The following is a 16,562-nucleotide window of genomic DNA, read 5'->3' on the forward strand; positions in this document are numbered from 1 at the left end:
CATATTTAAGACAAAGCGAGGAAACTAGTGTGGCTGGAGTAGAGCGAATGAAGGCTGGAGTAGCTGAAGATACGGCCAGAGGTAACTAGTGCTGCCAGATTGAGTAGGATATCATAGGCCATTGTTAGAACTTTGACATTTATTGTGAGAGAGGTGGGGAGCTGTCAGGGACTTTTGTCATTAAGCGACATAATCTGACATTTTAACAGGATTCCTGGATGGTGTTTTAAGATTTGACTTTATGGGGGTAAGGGTAGAAATATGAGATCTGTGAGGAAGCTGTTGTAGTAACCGAGGCAAGGCATGATGGTAGCAGTAGTGATTTGATTCTGCCTACCTTTTGGAGAAAGAGCCAGCAGGATATTCTGATAGGATACATAGGTGGGGTGTGAGAGAAAGAGGAATTGAGAATGTACCTGCAGTTGGCCAGACTTCAAAGTCTTAGGAACACTTCTCTCACAGAGTTTTTTATTGAGACTGTTATTTAGGCAATTTGGATTGATTAATTGCTCACATAGTTATCTCAGCCTCCAGGACAGTGGACTCCATATGACCCGAAGTTCTCACCCAAAATCACATGGTTGGTCTTTCTGGCTCACCACTTAAGATGTTGTCAGCTCCTGCCCTAAACAAAGGCATTGGGTACCTGCCAGAACCGTGGGCAAAAGTCGCACCTCTTTTGGGCAAAGCCAAATTCTTTGCTACACAGAAACGGGTGAAGTTGTCATCAACTTAGATAGGCAAATCTGAAGGAGGAGCAGGTTTGGTGAGGGAGTATTGGAATCTCAGTTTATTTCATGGTAAGTTTTATAGGCAGTCAGGAAGAAATGATGAGTAAGGCACCAAATCAGGCATTAGGGAAGTCAGAGTTTAGTCTCTGCTCTTGCAATAGCAATATCTAGCTCCAGTGAGAAAATGAGTTTTTTCTTTTGTAAAATGTAAAAGATAAGCTGAAGGATTGCTAAATATTATTCCCCGTGCCACCTCCCGCCTTTCTCAGTATTGCGGTCCTTTTGTAATTGAATTGATGATGTTGGCTCTTAGGTGGATAATAGGTGAGAAGGAATGGCATAGAAAGCACCCATACAGGTGGGAGGCTTTGATTAAGGTGGACAGGTATTTCCTCTGTTGTTGTAAGAGCAATAAAAATGAAAAGATGTGCAAGTGGGCTCTTAGGTTTTGTGTGCAAATGAAAGAATTCTTCTCTGATTGGCCTCTATTTTCTCACTGATATTTGAGGTCATTAGCTGAGGGCACTGATAGAGGGGAGAGTATGTGGACTCCTGTATTTCACAAGCTTGAAATTTGTGAATGAAAGACTAATAATGTTTTTGTTACCCAGGGTAGTGTTCTTCTCATTACCATATTTGAATGAGGTATACATTTAGATTAATTGATTGACTAAATTGCCTGAAATTTTCTTGAGGGTAACCTACTCCTAGTTTTTGTTAAGTGATGTATGTTTTTCTTTTAAAACAGTAGATAATTTTATGGTACAAATGTGGTTGAGGTTTAACTAATTCATGTAGCTAACATATTTGGAGCACTTTGTTATGTAGTGTGCAAGGTCTTGGGGATAAAGGTGGAGGGTCATTGTCTCTTTCCTCAAGGTTCACAGTGGGGAGAGACATAAATACATAATTTGGGCTATGATATTTAAGTGCTCTAATAAGAGATAAATACTAGGTTTTGATGATGGAGTAGCAAGTTCCTAGCCTTGCCTTGAAGAATCAGGGAAGACCTAATAAGGAATAATATTTGAATTGAAATTTGAGGAGTGGAAATTTGTCATCAGACTAAATAAAAAAGATAAATAGCATGTGAAGTGTATTCATCTTTTTAGAGTGCTGTAAAAGACATTTATTTTCTCACAGTTCTAGAGGTTAGAAGTCCATGGTCAGAATGTTGGCAAGTTTGGTTTCTGGTGAGAACTTTCGTCCTGGCTACTGCCTTCTGTGTCCTACATTGTCTTTCCTGTGTGTTCTCACTGGGAGAAAGAGTGCTCTCTGGTGTCAGTTCTTCCTAAAGCGACTCAATCCCATCGGACTAGGGTCCCACCTCATTTAACTGATGACCTTCGTAAAGGCTCTATATCCAGATGCCATCACATTGGGGGTTAGGCCTTCACATAAAAATTTTGTGGGGACAAATTCAGTCCATAACATTCTGTTCTCTGGCCCCCCAAAATTCATGACCTTACTATGTACAAATGCATTCATCCCATTCCAGCAGCCCCCAAAGTCTTAATTGAGCATCAATTCTGAGTCCAAAATCTCATCAAAATACCACATAAATCAGGTATGGGTGAGACCTGAAATATGATGCATCCTGAGTCAGAATTCTTCTTTAGCAGTGAACCATTGAAACCAGACAAGTTATGTGCCTCAAAAATAGAATAGTAGGGCAGGAATAGGGTAGACAGACATTTCTGTTCTAAAAGGGAGAAATTGGAAAGAAAAAAAGGGATTATGGGTTCCAAGCAAGTCAAGGCAAGGCAAATTATATTAGATCTTAAGACTCAAGAATAATTATCTTTGGTTGGATGCTCTGCTCTCCAGGCCCACTGAAGGGTAGATGGTAGGGTCACCAGCATGGCCCTAGGTAGTGGCCTTGCCCTCTTGGTTCTGTGCCTAGGTCCTGCTCCCTCGACTCTTTGTAGCAGTTGCCTGGTGGCCACAACTGAGGAAAGCTGGGAGGAAGCAGCCTTGCCCCCTGGGCCTGTGGTGGGAGTGGCAGCCCTGATGATAACTGAATTGCTTTTGGATACTTTTTCTTGAAGGATAAAGCATGTTCTCAGCTAAGTAATTCTGTCATCCTGTCCTGTAGAATCCCAAAAATCTCATAGCCTACCTTATTTTGTCCCATCTCTGTTCCCTTTATTTCAAATTGGCAGTGTCCCTGTTAGTATCATCCTACCACTATTCCTGGCTTCTGCTGAGATGGTTGATTAAACCCATGGTTTCCACCCTTACTCCTCTCCTTATCAGATGGTTGTTCAGCCACACTCTTAACACAGGCTTCGTCATTCTTTTACAATACAGATGGAGTAGTTCCTTCACCTTACCTCTTTCCTTTCACATTTTACTGTAAACAGTAAGGAGAAACCATCCTGCTCCTTCAACACTTTGCTTAGAATCCTCCTCAGCTAAATACCCAATTTCATCTTTTAAAAAGTTCTGCCTTCCACAGAAACACAAACAGTTCAGCCAAAGTCCTTAGCACTGTATTACAAGTTATCTTCTTTTAGTTTCTAATAACATGTTCTTTTTTTCTAGCTGAGATTTCACCAGAATGACCTTCAGTGTCCATACTTCTACCACCATTCTATTCATGATGATATATGTCTTCTCTGAGACAACAGAGGCTTTCTCTATAACTCTTCTTTTTGAGTCCTCCCTCTTGCCTTTAACATCCACATTTTTATCAATAGTCTCTTTGTTAAAATACAAAATTCAAACGAGTAAATCTGAAGATCTAGTTGGCTTTATTCAGCAGTTTGTGAGTTGGGCAGCATCCCATCTAGCAAGTAGAAAGGAGCTCTAAGGAGTTATGCAAAATGGAAGATTTTTATAAGTAGAAGGAGGTGAGATAAGGAAGTTCAAAGAGGGAATTGTTTCAAGCAAGGTCACCTTCCCTGAGGGCACAGCAGGTTTTTTTTTTTTTTAAGCAATTGTCTGATTATTCAAGATGAGAACTGAACTAGCTGCTTTTTTTTTTTTTTAAGATTTTATTTATTTATTTGACAGAGAGAGACACAGTGAGAGAGGGAACACAAGCAGGGGGAGTGGGAGAGGGAGAAGCAGGCTTCCCGCGGAGCAGGGAGCCCGATGTGGGGCTCGATCCCAGGACCCTGGGATCATGATCTGAGCTGAAGGCAGAGGCTTAATGACTGAGCCACCCACGTGCCCAAAGCAGGGGGTTTTTATCAGGCAGATTACCTTACTAGGAAATTCCAGACTGATTGGTTTAAAATTCTACTCCTGGGAGAGGCTGAAATTGCTCTGAGGTTAGGTATTAAATCTTGGTGGGGCTTAGCACAGGTGACTCCATTTGGGGCCTGCCTTCCTTCCTTCCTTTCTTTTCACCTTCAAGGCAGCCTAGGCTTTTTCTGGCTTACATCTTAAAACCCTTGCAGCCTCTGCTCATTACTGAGTTTCAAAGAGACAGCCACATATTTAGGTATTTGTTACAGTAGCAGTCCACTTAACGGTACCAAAATCTGTATCAATCTACTTGGGCTGCCATAACAAAATAGCACAGACTGGGTAGCTTAAACAGTGCACATTTATTTTCTCACAGTTCTACAGTTCTGGAGGCTACAAGTCCGTGATCAAGGTTTCAGTAAATTTGGTTTCTGCTGAAGATACTTGGCTTATAAATGGCTGCTTTTTCACCGTCTCCTCACATGGCCTTTATTTTATTCTCTGCTAGCAGGGAGAGAGAACTGTCTAGTATCTCTTCCTCTTCTTATAAGGACACCAATCCTATTGGATTAGAGCCTTACCCTTAGGACCTCATTTGACCATAATTACCTCCTGGAAGGCCCAGTATCCAAATATCATCACACTGGTGGTTAGGACTTCAACATACGAATTTTAGAGGGACGAGTTGAGTCCATAACATTATGGTAACTTGTGAGGCTGCAGTTAACATGGAATATTTGAAGAATGATATAAAACATATAATGTGAATTTTTTTTAAAAAAGAGAGAGAAACCAAGAAACAGATTCTTTATTTGAGAGAGAGAGCACAAGTAGGCAGAGCAGGAGGGAGAGGGAGAGGCAGGCTCCCCGCTGAGCAGAGAGCCCATCGTGGGGCTGGGAGCTGGACCCTGGGGTTATGACCTGAGCCCAAGGCAGATACTTAACCGACTGAGCCACCCAGGCGCCCCTATTTTTTTTTTTTTTTGATTGGAGAGAGAGAGAGAGTGTGCAAGAGGGCAGGGGAGGGGACAAAGGAGGGAGAGAGAGTGAGAGAATTCCAAGCAAGCTCCTCACTCAGTGCTGAGCTGGATGCAGGGCTTAATCTCACGACCCTGAGATCATGACCCGAGCCAAAATCAAGAGTCAGATGCATCAACTGACTGAGCCACCCAGGCACCCTACATATAATGTGAATTTTAACTCTCACCCTCCTCCGTACAAAAAAAAAAAAAAAAAGTATGATGTGATGTTTCAGGTGTTTGTGTAGGTAGGGGACAGGCTATGATTAGCCAGGTAGGTAGACTGGGTCTCATAAACAACATTTAAGAAATTTTGAGTTTTATCCTGCTGAACAATTGAAAGACAGTGAAGATGTGTATGCATTTGTGTGTGTGTGAATGCATGAAAGTAATTATATATGAATTTATCTAAGAGTTACAGTACCATGAAGGATGCATTTGAAAGGGGCAGTTGCAAGTTGGGTTGGAGAATTGAAATATAAATGGTAGATGGGAAGACTAATCATGTAATCATTGTAATAGTTCAGGTGACAGATGAGGGTCTGAACTAGAGTAGCTACAAAGAGAGCAGAGAGGAAAAGAAACTGATAAGCTATTTGGAAGATAAATATGACTGGTGATTGGGTGTAAGATGTGAAAATCATATTTTCTATTCTACTGAATTTATCATTTCAGTTTCATACCTACTGAAATTCGTTAGCCTTTCCTTTGTCTTTTCCGTAAAAGAGAATCTGTATTAAACTAATAACAGCGAGTCAGATTGGGTATAAAGTATTTTTACTGAGTGGGTTTTCAGTTTTACTGTTTTTAAGATTGTAAGAGAAATTTATAACCTTTTGAGGCTCCAGGTCTTATCTTGATCTAGTATGGGTGTTTTTGGAAGCTAAGGTTCTCCTTATGCATTTTTATTTTGAGAGAGATTGAGATTAAGAAAATATCTGTACTTTCTACCACATAAATCTCATTATACTCTTACTCCTGGTTACTTTACTATCATCATCATTTAGTAAATAGTTGATAAACTTATTAAATGCTGCCTCCTCATCAAAATTGATGTATCTATATTCAAGACACATCTGACTTTAGTTTTAGTTGCCTTTGCATCTGTTGGGAGGTATTCCTTTCTCTTTATAGATCTTTGTCTACAGGCTGACATTTGGCCAGTGAACATTAGTTTGCCCCTTCGGGTTGTTAAGAGGTTGAAATGCTTGCATATCAGTCAGCTGCTGCTCAGCCTTCCTGAGTCTTCTTACTCCATCCTAGGCCTGTTTAAAGGGTAAAGCCTGGTTCAGCAGGGTCTTCCAGAATTAAGGCCAGTGTGTCTGTTGATTACTTTGTGCTTTTGCCAAATTGGTTGTGAAATGTTTTGAATATTATTGTTCAGGATGTATAGATGAATTTAGTTTTAACTCTTGAATTCAGCCTACACACGTTTCTCTTAGTTTATATGAAAATATTTCACATCTGTTTCTTAGATTATACAACCTGGTCACGGGATTCTCCTAATTGAGGAGAACCTGCTTTGGGGTTTGTGCTTTTGTTACTCCCTCTAGTTCCTACCTGAAAGTAAGCGCTAAAATGTTACTGTGCTGGATCTCCTCAAAGTAAGTATTTTCCTGAAGTCATTCTGACAGTAGTTTGAGCCATATGACCTTAAAAAAAAAATTTTTTTTTGTCATAGAAAGTTCTTGGTGATATTATATACAACTTAGAAGTTTTTCCCATACTTACAGAGTTGGTCATTCCCAACTAACAAATTCAAAATAAACTTTTCAGAAAATACATATATCGGGAAAAAAACTCCATCCAAATGAAATAGAGGAATATTATATAGGTAGTTTTTACTTGCTTGGTTTATACATTTGTTCAAATGCAGATAAATATGTTAATATCATTATAGAAGTATAATTTGCAAGAGTTTTTTTGTTTTGTTTTTTTTTTTGATTCCACTTTACTGCTTTTATTTTTTAATCTTATGACCAGAGCAATGATGAACTTTTTGCATTTATTGCTCTCTGTGTGAGTAATCACTTTTCTTTCTGAAAGTGGTGTGAAATAAGTCTCCAAGATTAAGAGTGTAGTAAATGCACATCAGTGCAAATAGTTAGAAATTTAAATAACCTCCTGACGTGCTCTGACCATTTATCTTTTTGTAAGAATAATAAGTATCAGTAGTACCAAGGAGTAAAGGTTTAAAAAAAAAATAGAATGATTACTTTGTTTTACTTGCACACATTATTAGATACTGTTCAACTTATTGTTGAACTCATTTAGTATTTCCTCTTTACAAAAGAGGATAGACCTTTGTGCTTTGTTTACAATTAAAATTAGGTTAGAAAGGAGGTAGTATTAGAGTTATTTCTTGTATTTCTGTTTGATTCTCCACATACACAATTTAAGGGATACCCAACGTTTTACCTTAATCTTGTTTCTGACTAGATATTAAAGTAATATCTACTTTCTTCCTTCCCTTTTCTTTCTCTCATGATCCCAGGGTCCTAGGATTGAGCTCCTCATCAGCTTCTTGCTTAGCAGGGAGCCTGCTTCTCTCTTTCCCTCTGCCACTTCCCCTGCTTGTGCTCTCTTGTTCTCTCTCTTAAATAAATCAATAAAATCTTAAAAAAAAAAAAAAAAGGAATTGAGTTTTAGACCATTTCCTTTTATTTAAATTTTTATCTTTACAGCCATTAACCAGATTTATTTTCTTTTTTGTAGTGCTTTTGTTCCTCTGAATGTTCCTAATAATAAAAATTCTACAGAGTGGGAAAAAGTGAAATTCCTGTTTGAAGAACTTGGAAGTAGTCGTAAGTATTCTTTTAAAAAATATTCATAATAGTTCATGTTTTATGACTCTTGGGACTTTTTTTGAGTAGTCTGTTTCTACAGTGTTAAGAATTTAACCTCACAGTTCTTTTGACTTGTGGTTAAAAGTGTGTTAAGACTCACTTCTAGCTATGATGTAGTTAAGTCTCTTCATACAATTACCAAGTCGAAACAAAAATATAATCTCCAAAGTATTTTAGCAGTGAAGGTCTTATAATTTCTATGTGTTTGTTAATTGACTTGGGATTATATAGAATATGTTAAAGAAATGTGCTTGATATAGTGTTTTTTATTTTTAACTTTTAGCCAGTGAAAGAACTACATATTGCTGTTTGATCATCATTAAGTAATTTTTATGTGGAATATAAATTACAGAGGTTTCATATGAATGAAATAATATTTTATTATAAATTTACCTCACCAAAACATTTTGGAATTGCTTTTCCAGAAGTTTCCCTTAACTTTATCAGTGTGACTTAGGTTTTTAGAAGGAAAAAAATAGGTTAAGGAGGTTAGGTTAAGAAAGATGCTCAATCATTGAAAAGTACAGTTGATATTAGAAACTGGACGTTGGGTTGGAGAATTGGTTATTAGATATTAGATATTGGAGTTGGAAGTTGGGTTGGAGAATTGGATATTAGATATTAGAAACTGGAAGTTGGGTTAGAGATATCAAATAAGAATGTGTATCTTATTCCTCAGAATTTCATGTGCATTTGAACTTAGTAATCACTTTATTTTCAAAGAAACCTACAATATTTATTTTATAAACCTGAAAGATGTTTATTGCTTTTGTATTCTTTTTAGTAAGTACTATACAGTCTTGATCAGCATTTCTTTTTCTTTATCCAGATATAATATTAAATGATGATTAAATTAAGTGTTAGAGTCCTTGCTGTACAACTTCTTAATTTTTTTGCTTTCCACTTAAGATTTCGTCATGTAGATTGTGGTCCATTAATATCTTGCTGATACTAGCAAGAACTAGGATAGCAGTCCTGGCATGTATTAATACTGAATTGTCAGGATTTATGCACCTGATCCTATTACTGAGAAATAAATTGCTTCTTTTCTCATAGTTAACTCCTTCAGGTCTCTTGAGTAACTACTCCTCTGCCTTAAACATTAAGTTATACACTAGTCTTTGAGTATTGGTATAACTTGAATCAGTAATTATATAGGTAGTAGTAGTGTAATTTCTGTAATCTCATGCTCTTTAGTCTTAACATTATTTCTTTTATTTAAAATCTTAAACACTACATCCTAGAGTACATTTTGCTTAATGGTATTAGTAATATTAACTTTTTTGATTGGCCAAATATGTTAATATAATACTCCATTTTATCAATTGTAGGGTACATATTTCCCCACATTTTTATATTTCTGATATTGGGATGTGTTTTATAAGTGATAGTACCTTAAAATTGCTATCAGCTAAATACCAGATCTCTCCTAGTTTTGGGTTTTTTTTTTTTTTAAAGATTTTATTTATTAGAGAGAGAGTGCAGAAGCCAGGGGGAGGGGCCGGAGGAGGGAGAGAGAGAGAGTCAGACTCTGTGCCCAGCAGGAAGCCCACCACAGGGCTCCATCCCAGAACCCTGAGATCATGACCTGAGCCGAAGGCAGATGCTTAACTGACTGAGCCACCCAGGCACACCTCTCCTAGTTTTATGAACAATTTCTGTTGATAATTCTAGTAAGATCAAGAAGGTAATAGCATCAGAATGTCTTTGATTTAATAAAATCTAATATTTTAGTTTTATAAAATGAAGGCTTAAAAATTAGGCTTGCATAGTAGCTTATGAATTTGTTTAATATGCTTTCTTGAGGTGTTATATAAAACTGAGACATGAGTTTTAAGAAGACAAATGATTCTGATTTTATTGTTATTCATGCAAGATTAATATACATTAAATTAAAATTACATTTGGTTCCACAGGACCTGCATTTTAACTAGATCAAAACAGGTTCAATAGGACCTGTATTAAAACTGAAAAAATTAGTATTACTCCCATTTATGAATATTCAAATTTGCTTGGGTGTTTCATTGTATAATCTAGTATAATTATTTAAAAGTGTCACTCTTGCCTCTGAATTATTGGCCTTCCCTTAAATAATTTACTATGTCTGACTTGTTAACATAATATTCTTCCTGTGTTAGTACTTTGAATTTATTTTTTGTTTGTGTTTGCTTTTTATTTGGTTTTGTTTTTTTCCTGCCAGATGGGCAGTCTAGCTCCTTTCAAATTAAAGAATGAAATAAACTCTTTAAGATTTAGTTTTAGGCTATATGCTAAAAACTTATTTGAAAATTAAGAAAGAAACTAAGAATATCAGGATTGCGGGCAGAGGGGAGAGAATTAGTCAATATCAGTGGCTTTCCTATGTAATGTTATTTCTCAAGGACTGCCATTCAGAAAGTCTAGGACAGTTTTTTTGCCACCTTTTGAGCATCTAATATTTCTTTTTAGGCTCAATAATTAGACAGTTTTTCACTTTAATTTTAAGAAGTGAAAGAAAGAAAATCTTAGTCCAAAAGATTTTTGCAAATGAATTTGTGAAGATCCCTTTAAAAACTCTTTTCTCAGGGTACCTGGCTGGCTCAATAAAGCATGCAACTCTTGATCTCAGGGTTGTGGGTTTGAGCCCCATGTTGGGTGTAGAGATTTTCTCCCCTTGGAGTTGGCACTTCAAAGATGAGGTAATATACATTGGGTTTATTCCTTAAGAATGTATAAGAAACCCAGTTTTTATATCTTTATATTGATTTTTTGAATATAAACATTTGAGTAGTATATGTGTACATTTTTAACAAAGTTCTGCTTCCTTTGCAGATGGTTTAGCTGCATTGTCATTTTCTATTAGTTCTCTGACCTTGATTGGAATGTTGGCAGCTATAACTTACACAGTAAGTGTAATGGTGATAATGGAGTTAAAATTAAGAAATTACTTTATGAAGCAATTTCATTTTACCTTAGTCATGTATTCAATTAATTATATTTTCCTCTTTAATATTTTAGTGCTTGCTTCTTCATTTCTTAAGTTTTCTTTACTGAAGAGGAGAGTAAATTTTTAACTACTTAGTCACAATCATTTTATCTATATTTTTGAAATTTAATATTCAGAAACAAATTTTATAACTTGTGAACCTTGAAGATGGTTATATGTTATGCCATAGTAGATTTAGTGATTTATAAGCATATTAGAACTCTGAACTGTAGATCAGTATCTATTACTGATGCAGTAGATTCATCCTACTTGGGTATATAGAGTTTTTAAATTTAGATATTTTATATAATATGATATTTCCTTAGTGTAGAGAATCTAATCTTATACTCTGAGAGACTTTTTTTTTTTTCAGTCTTTCTGGCGATAATAAGGTATGAGTTATAGCCTGCCAAACTTGTGTACAGTCTGTTTTTTGAGTTTTTTGCTCAAATTATAGAGGAAAAACCAACAATAAATACTTCTTACCTACCTCTTGAAAGAGAGTGGTGTAGGAAGCTTTAAATTATCTAGAACCTTTCCAGATTAATTGAGTTTATGTTTACAGAATTCTTAATTCTTGCAGAAATGGGAAATACTGGTTATAAAGAAAACATTTTTGGATATTGTTCCAATATATCTTTCTTTAGACATGAAAGAAATGGGCTTTTAGTGTGATAGCAGAATCTAATTTTGTTACATAATTATTCAAGGGTCATCATTTAGAATAAAAGCAGTCTAAAATACATGCATTTTAATATGTCAGGTGCTTATTTGGATACTCTGTTTTATTTATTGCCATTTTTTTCATGGATTACTACATAAGGAATTTGTCATACTATTAGTGGTAATTATCCTTCCATCTCACAGAATATATGTGTGCTATCTTTATTTGTCTTTTTAAAATTTATTTATTTATTTATTTTGGAGAGAGAGAGAGAGAGAGAGAATGTGAGCGGGGTGGTGAGGACCAGAGTGGGGAAGAGAGAGAGAGAATCTTAAGCAGGTTCTATGCCTGGTGTGGAGCCCAACAGGGGGCTCGGTCCCACAACCCTGAGATCATGACCTGAACCAAAATCAAGAGTTGGACGCTTAACCAACTGAGCCACCTAGGCACCCCTCTTTCTTTTAAGAAGCAGTCACAAATTAACAACAAATTAGGAGTTCGACCTGAACTCTAATTGTTATTCTGTGACTGATGTGTTAAGGTGATTTTGTGTGTTTTTTGACCTTCCTGGGTCAGGGTCTTTCCCATTAAATGAGAGTAAAAAAATGCCTTTAGAGGTTTTTTGAAGGTCAAATGATACTGTGTAAAAGTGCTTTGAAAACTATAGGAAAATGAGTATATAACAGTTGATAAAAAGATTAGTTAGGAGAAACAAATGGAAAAAGAGGAAACCAATATGTAAGGTCAACATCAAGAACTGTGAAAGGTCTAAGATTTTACCCTCGTTTTAGCCTGTTACAGTTCTTTGGTTGTTGGCTGAAGATGCAAGACTTCTGGGTCTAAGAGAGACCTTTGTATTACAGCAGTAACAATAGCCTTAGCATTAGCATTTTCCTTTGCTGGTTTCCTCAGTTCCAGTTCCCATGGGGTAATGTGAAGTGCACCAGATGATATTTTCATATAGAAGAGGAACCTTTGAACTTACGGAAGCTGAAGCTTTTATAATGGACAGTAAGTCTGCTTGCCCTTTGCTCCAGAGGAAGATGCTATCTTTGTTTTCCAAGGCTATTTTTCTATATAAACATCCTTGAAAAGATAGTATAGAAAAAAATGAGCATTTGTGCCTGGTTTGCAAGGTGTGAAGAAATGAGAGACCCATGGAAGATTGTCTTCCAATAGTCAAATGGTATTTGCTATGAAAAAAATAAAGCAGTGTAATGGTATAGACAATACTGGAGACTGGTTCTACTATAAAGGTCAGGAGTGACTTCTCTAACATTTGAACAGAGACCTGATAACTAAAGTGACTGAGCCAGCCATGAAGGAAGAGTAAGCGCAGAAATCCTGAGGTAGGCACATGTATGCAGTGTTCAGATAGTAGCAAAGAGGCAAAGCCAGTGTGGCTGGAGCTCGGTTAACAGGGGAAGGAAGGCTGAAGTTTAGATGAGAAATAGCCAGAGGCCATGTTAATATAGAGCCTTATGCATCATGGTTAGGATTTTGAATTTTATTTTGATTGAGATTAGAAACCATTGGAAGGTTTTAAATGGAGAAGTGATAGGATCTAACATTTTAACACTATTACTCTGGTGGCTCTGAATTATGTAAGCTGTGGCAGTGATGAGTGGGAGTGGGAAAAATCTGTGAAATTACTAAATTCTGCGAAAGAGAGCTTCCCTGTAGGAATGATAGTATTGTAAAGTAAATATTTTGAACTAATATTTTATATTACTCTAAGTCAAGCTGTGAAAATTAAATAATCATTTAAATAATGAAACCAAATAAAATAATCATAACTGACTTAGTTAAGAGATCCTTAGAAGAACCTTACGATTTTAGAATGCAGAGGGCATTGATAAACAGAGGACTTTATGATGGGGACTAGGTTGGGAACCTGAAAGACATAGAAGATATACTGAATAGGTGGGGAGGGGTCCCTTAAGTCCTAAGCCCAGGGGAGAGGGTCCAATTTAACAGTATAGTAAGATCATACTATCTAGGAGTTATATTTTTTCTTTAAGTAGCATAAGCAATAAAATGTGATCCTTGGTGGAAAGTCTTAAATGTAGATTCTTTTTAAGTCTGTGGGTCCCTTGAACTACTTTACTGTCTAAATTTACTCATTTCTAAACTGGGAATAATGTTTAATAAGATTATGAAGATTTAATTAAGAAATTTACCCAGTCTTGGAATTTGTTGGTCACCCAATAGTCACTAGTAGCTCAAATTGTTGAATATTCACAGTTTAGTATGGTTTAAACTATAACTCACAGCTCTTTCCACATCTTGCAGTGAAAGTAAACCAGATGCTAATAGCAGTTGTATCAACATCATTGAAAAAGTGGTTTATGAAAAGATGAGTAAGTCAAAGGAGGTATTCAAAGTTGGGTGGTAGTTACTTGGGGGAGGGGATGGATAGACAAACTTTTAAATAGCACAAAATATGCTCAGAACTCAGTGGAAGGATGTTTAGCCACCAAATCAGTCTGGCCAGTTTTACTATCAAGTATATATAGAGAAGACCCTGTTAAAGGGGAGAGCATGGCGTTTATACCTGAGCGCTAGTCATGAGTGAAAGTCTTTATGTAAAATCTCATATCTGAACCCTAGCTTCCCCATCTGTAAAAATGGGCCGTTAAAACTCAATCTTTATTAAAAAGCTAGTTGAAAATCAACTGTTTATAGATAGGTGGTTTTGTTATAGAGAGGTGGTTAATAGTACTAATTATCATATTTGCTTGCAGATATAAAATTTTGTCCTAACTTGTTATGGAAAAGCTTGAGAATTGAGCTTTTCACATGGTAGAGCATGGAAAGAGGGTACAGTATATATTCATGGGATGTAGAAGAGATTTATTTTATTTTATTTTTTTGAGAGAGAGAAAGAGGACATGCGCAAGCAGGGGAAGGAGCGGGGGAAAGGGAGACAGAGTATCTTAAGCAGGCTTCACCCTCAGTGGTAAGCCTAAATGAGGCTCAATCTCATGACCCTGAGATCATGACCTGAGCTGAAATCAGGAGTCAAATGCTTAACCAATGGAGCCACCCAGGTGCCCCAAGAGATTAATTTTAATTAAAGCTCCCAAAGTGGGAAGTTAATATTTAGAGTACTTTGACCCTGAGTGCAAAGAACTAATTATTAAATGTAAAGTCGTGTCTACTATAGACTCTGTAACTGTTAGTATTGAGACCAGAAAAGTTTTTTTGCTTTTTTTATTGTTGTTGTTTTAAGATTTTATTTATTTATTTGACAGAGAGAGACACAGTGAGAGAGGGAACACAAACAGGGGGCGTGGGAGAGGGAGAAGCAGGCTTCCTGCCAAGCAGGGAGCCCGATGCAGGGCTTGATCCCATCATGACCTGAGCCGAAGGCAGACGCTTAAGGATTGAGCCACCCAGGCGCCCTCGAGACCAGAAAAGTTTTTATAATGTGTTAGTAGAACGTGATTTTCTTAGCTACCCATTATTGTTTAGTTTAGAAACTAGTTGATTATTTAAATTTTACCAAGATCATATCTACTCTACCATGTCTTAAGGGGTAACCCAATAATTAGGCACTATTCAATATTAGAAGAATGTCAAACAACATACACCTTGCCTATTGTTTTCATCTTAAATTGAAAGGGAATGCTGCTACTTTTAAATTCAAAAAATGAAACCTCTAGACACACTATGTAGATATTTTAATTTTTTGGTGCCACCAAGTGGGGAAATGTTGAATAATGATACTTTCATACAAAATGTATCCTATGGACCGATGAAGTGCCTATAGAAACAGTGACTACTGAACTTTTTATTATATATACATATCAGTAAAAACTTTACCATGTCATACGTATATACATACATATATTATATGCACACACACTTATATACACACATATAACATGCTAATCTAGATACATTTAATATAAAATATAAAGTAATAGATTAAAGAAAATTAAAGTGATAAATTAAGGATTCAGAAATAGAAATAGAGCATTGACTTTTGGTAATCTTTGAAGAGAGATATGCTCTTTAAAAGTCAAATTTTTCAGCCTTCCATGTGATACTGTGTTTCACTGAATCTATGTCACTGATTGTAAGATGTACCTGCCTATGCTTTCTTATCATTTCTAATTTTTGTTTTATGTTTAGTGTGAGTTTTTTAGACTTATATAAATACTTCTTTTTTTTTATTTTTTGACTTACATAAATACTTTTAAAAAACCATATCATTCTTCATATACAATAAGGAGAATATAAGTGAAATAAATTGGAAAGGTGTTCCCTAAAACTTCACATTTGGAATCTGAGTCTTCTGAATCACTTTTTTAAATTGGTTATTCACATCCATGTTTTACTATACAAGACTGTCTTTTATGCTATCAAGAGAATTGATGATGGAGCTTTTACTAAGTCCTCCACTCTTGTCTCTGGAATTTTCTTTGAAGCTGCTAACATACCCATTGTTAACTATAAGCTGTTTTTGTTGTTTCTTGTCTTGCCATGTGAAGGGCAAATGGAAAATGGCTTTTACTTTGGGTATGTTCCTTTAAGCTCATAAAGCACTTGGTTGTTGCTTTGTAAGAAAATACGGAATTATGCTCCTTTTTTTTTTAAATTTTATGTATTTATTTTGAGAGAGCAAGAGCAAGAGCAGGCACACGTGGGAGGGACAGAGGGAGAGAGAATCTCAAGCAGACTCCATGCTGAGTGCGGAGCCCCGTGCGTCCTTGGTCTCATGACCTGAGCCGAAACCAAGTCAAATGCTTAACTGACCAAGCCACCCAGGTGCCCCTGCTCCTTGTCAATAAATACTTGCTTCACTATTTGCTCCTTTCTTTCCCCTTACACATTAACTTTTTGTTTCAATGTCAAATCACAGTACTATCTTAAAGACATTGTAAGTGCAATTAAACTCAATAGTGATAGCAAGAATGCATGTAACTCAAATAGAGGACTAACTGTAATGTAACCAGCTGTGACCAAATTTGTGACCATGCAGGTAATGACAGCTATGTCATGACTTCTGTGTAGTCGATGATTATAAGATGCATCCAAATTTCACTAATGTTAAATGTGAGAAAATATATGTCTTGGATTCAATGAATATTTAAAGGAGAAATCTTAATTATGTGTTTAATGAATTGTTTCATTAGTCAT

The 16,562-nt window shown here is 36.2% G+C and overlaps 1 protein-coding gene across 1 annotated transcript in view; it reads left to right on the forward strand.

Annotated features, from left to right (window-relative positions):
- The window catches only part of LMBRD1 (LMBR1 domain containing 1), a 125,729-nt gene that overhangs the window by 31,781 nt on the left and 77,386 nt on the right, over positions 1-16,562 (forward strand). The window contains exons 6-7 of the mRNA XM_028097815.2: positions 7,658-7,746; positions 10,600-10,673. Of these exons, the coding sequence (XP_027953616.1) occupies positions 7,658-7,746; positions 10,600-10,673 (163 nt within the window). The remainder of the gene's footprint in view (positions 1-7,657; positions 7,747-10,599; positions 10,674-16,562) is intronic.

This window comes from Eumetopias jubatus, unplaced genomic scaffold (genome assembly GCF_037043125.1).
Source record: "Eumetopias jubatus isolate StellerSeaLion01/CBP00866 unplaced genomic scaffold, mEumJub1_p1.0 scaffold_6, whole genome shotgun sequence".
NCBI lineage: Eukaryota > Metazoa > Chordata > Mammalia > Carnivora > Otariidae > Eumetopias > Eumetopias jubatus.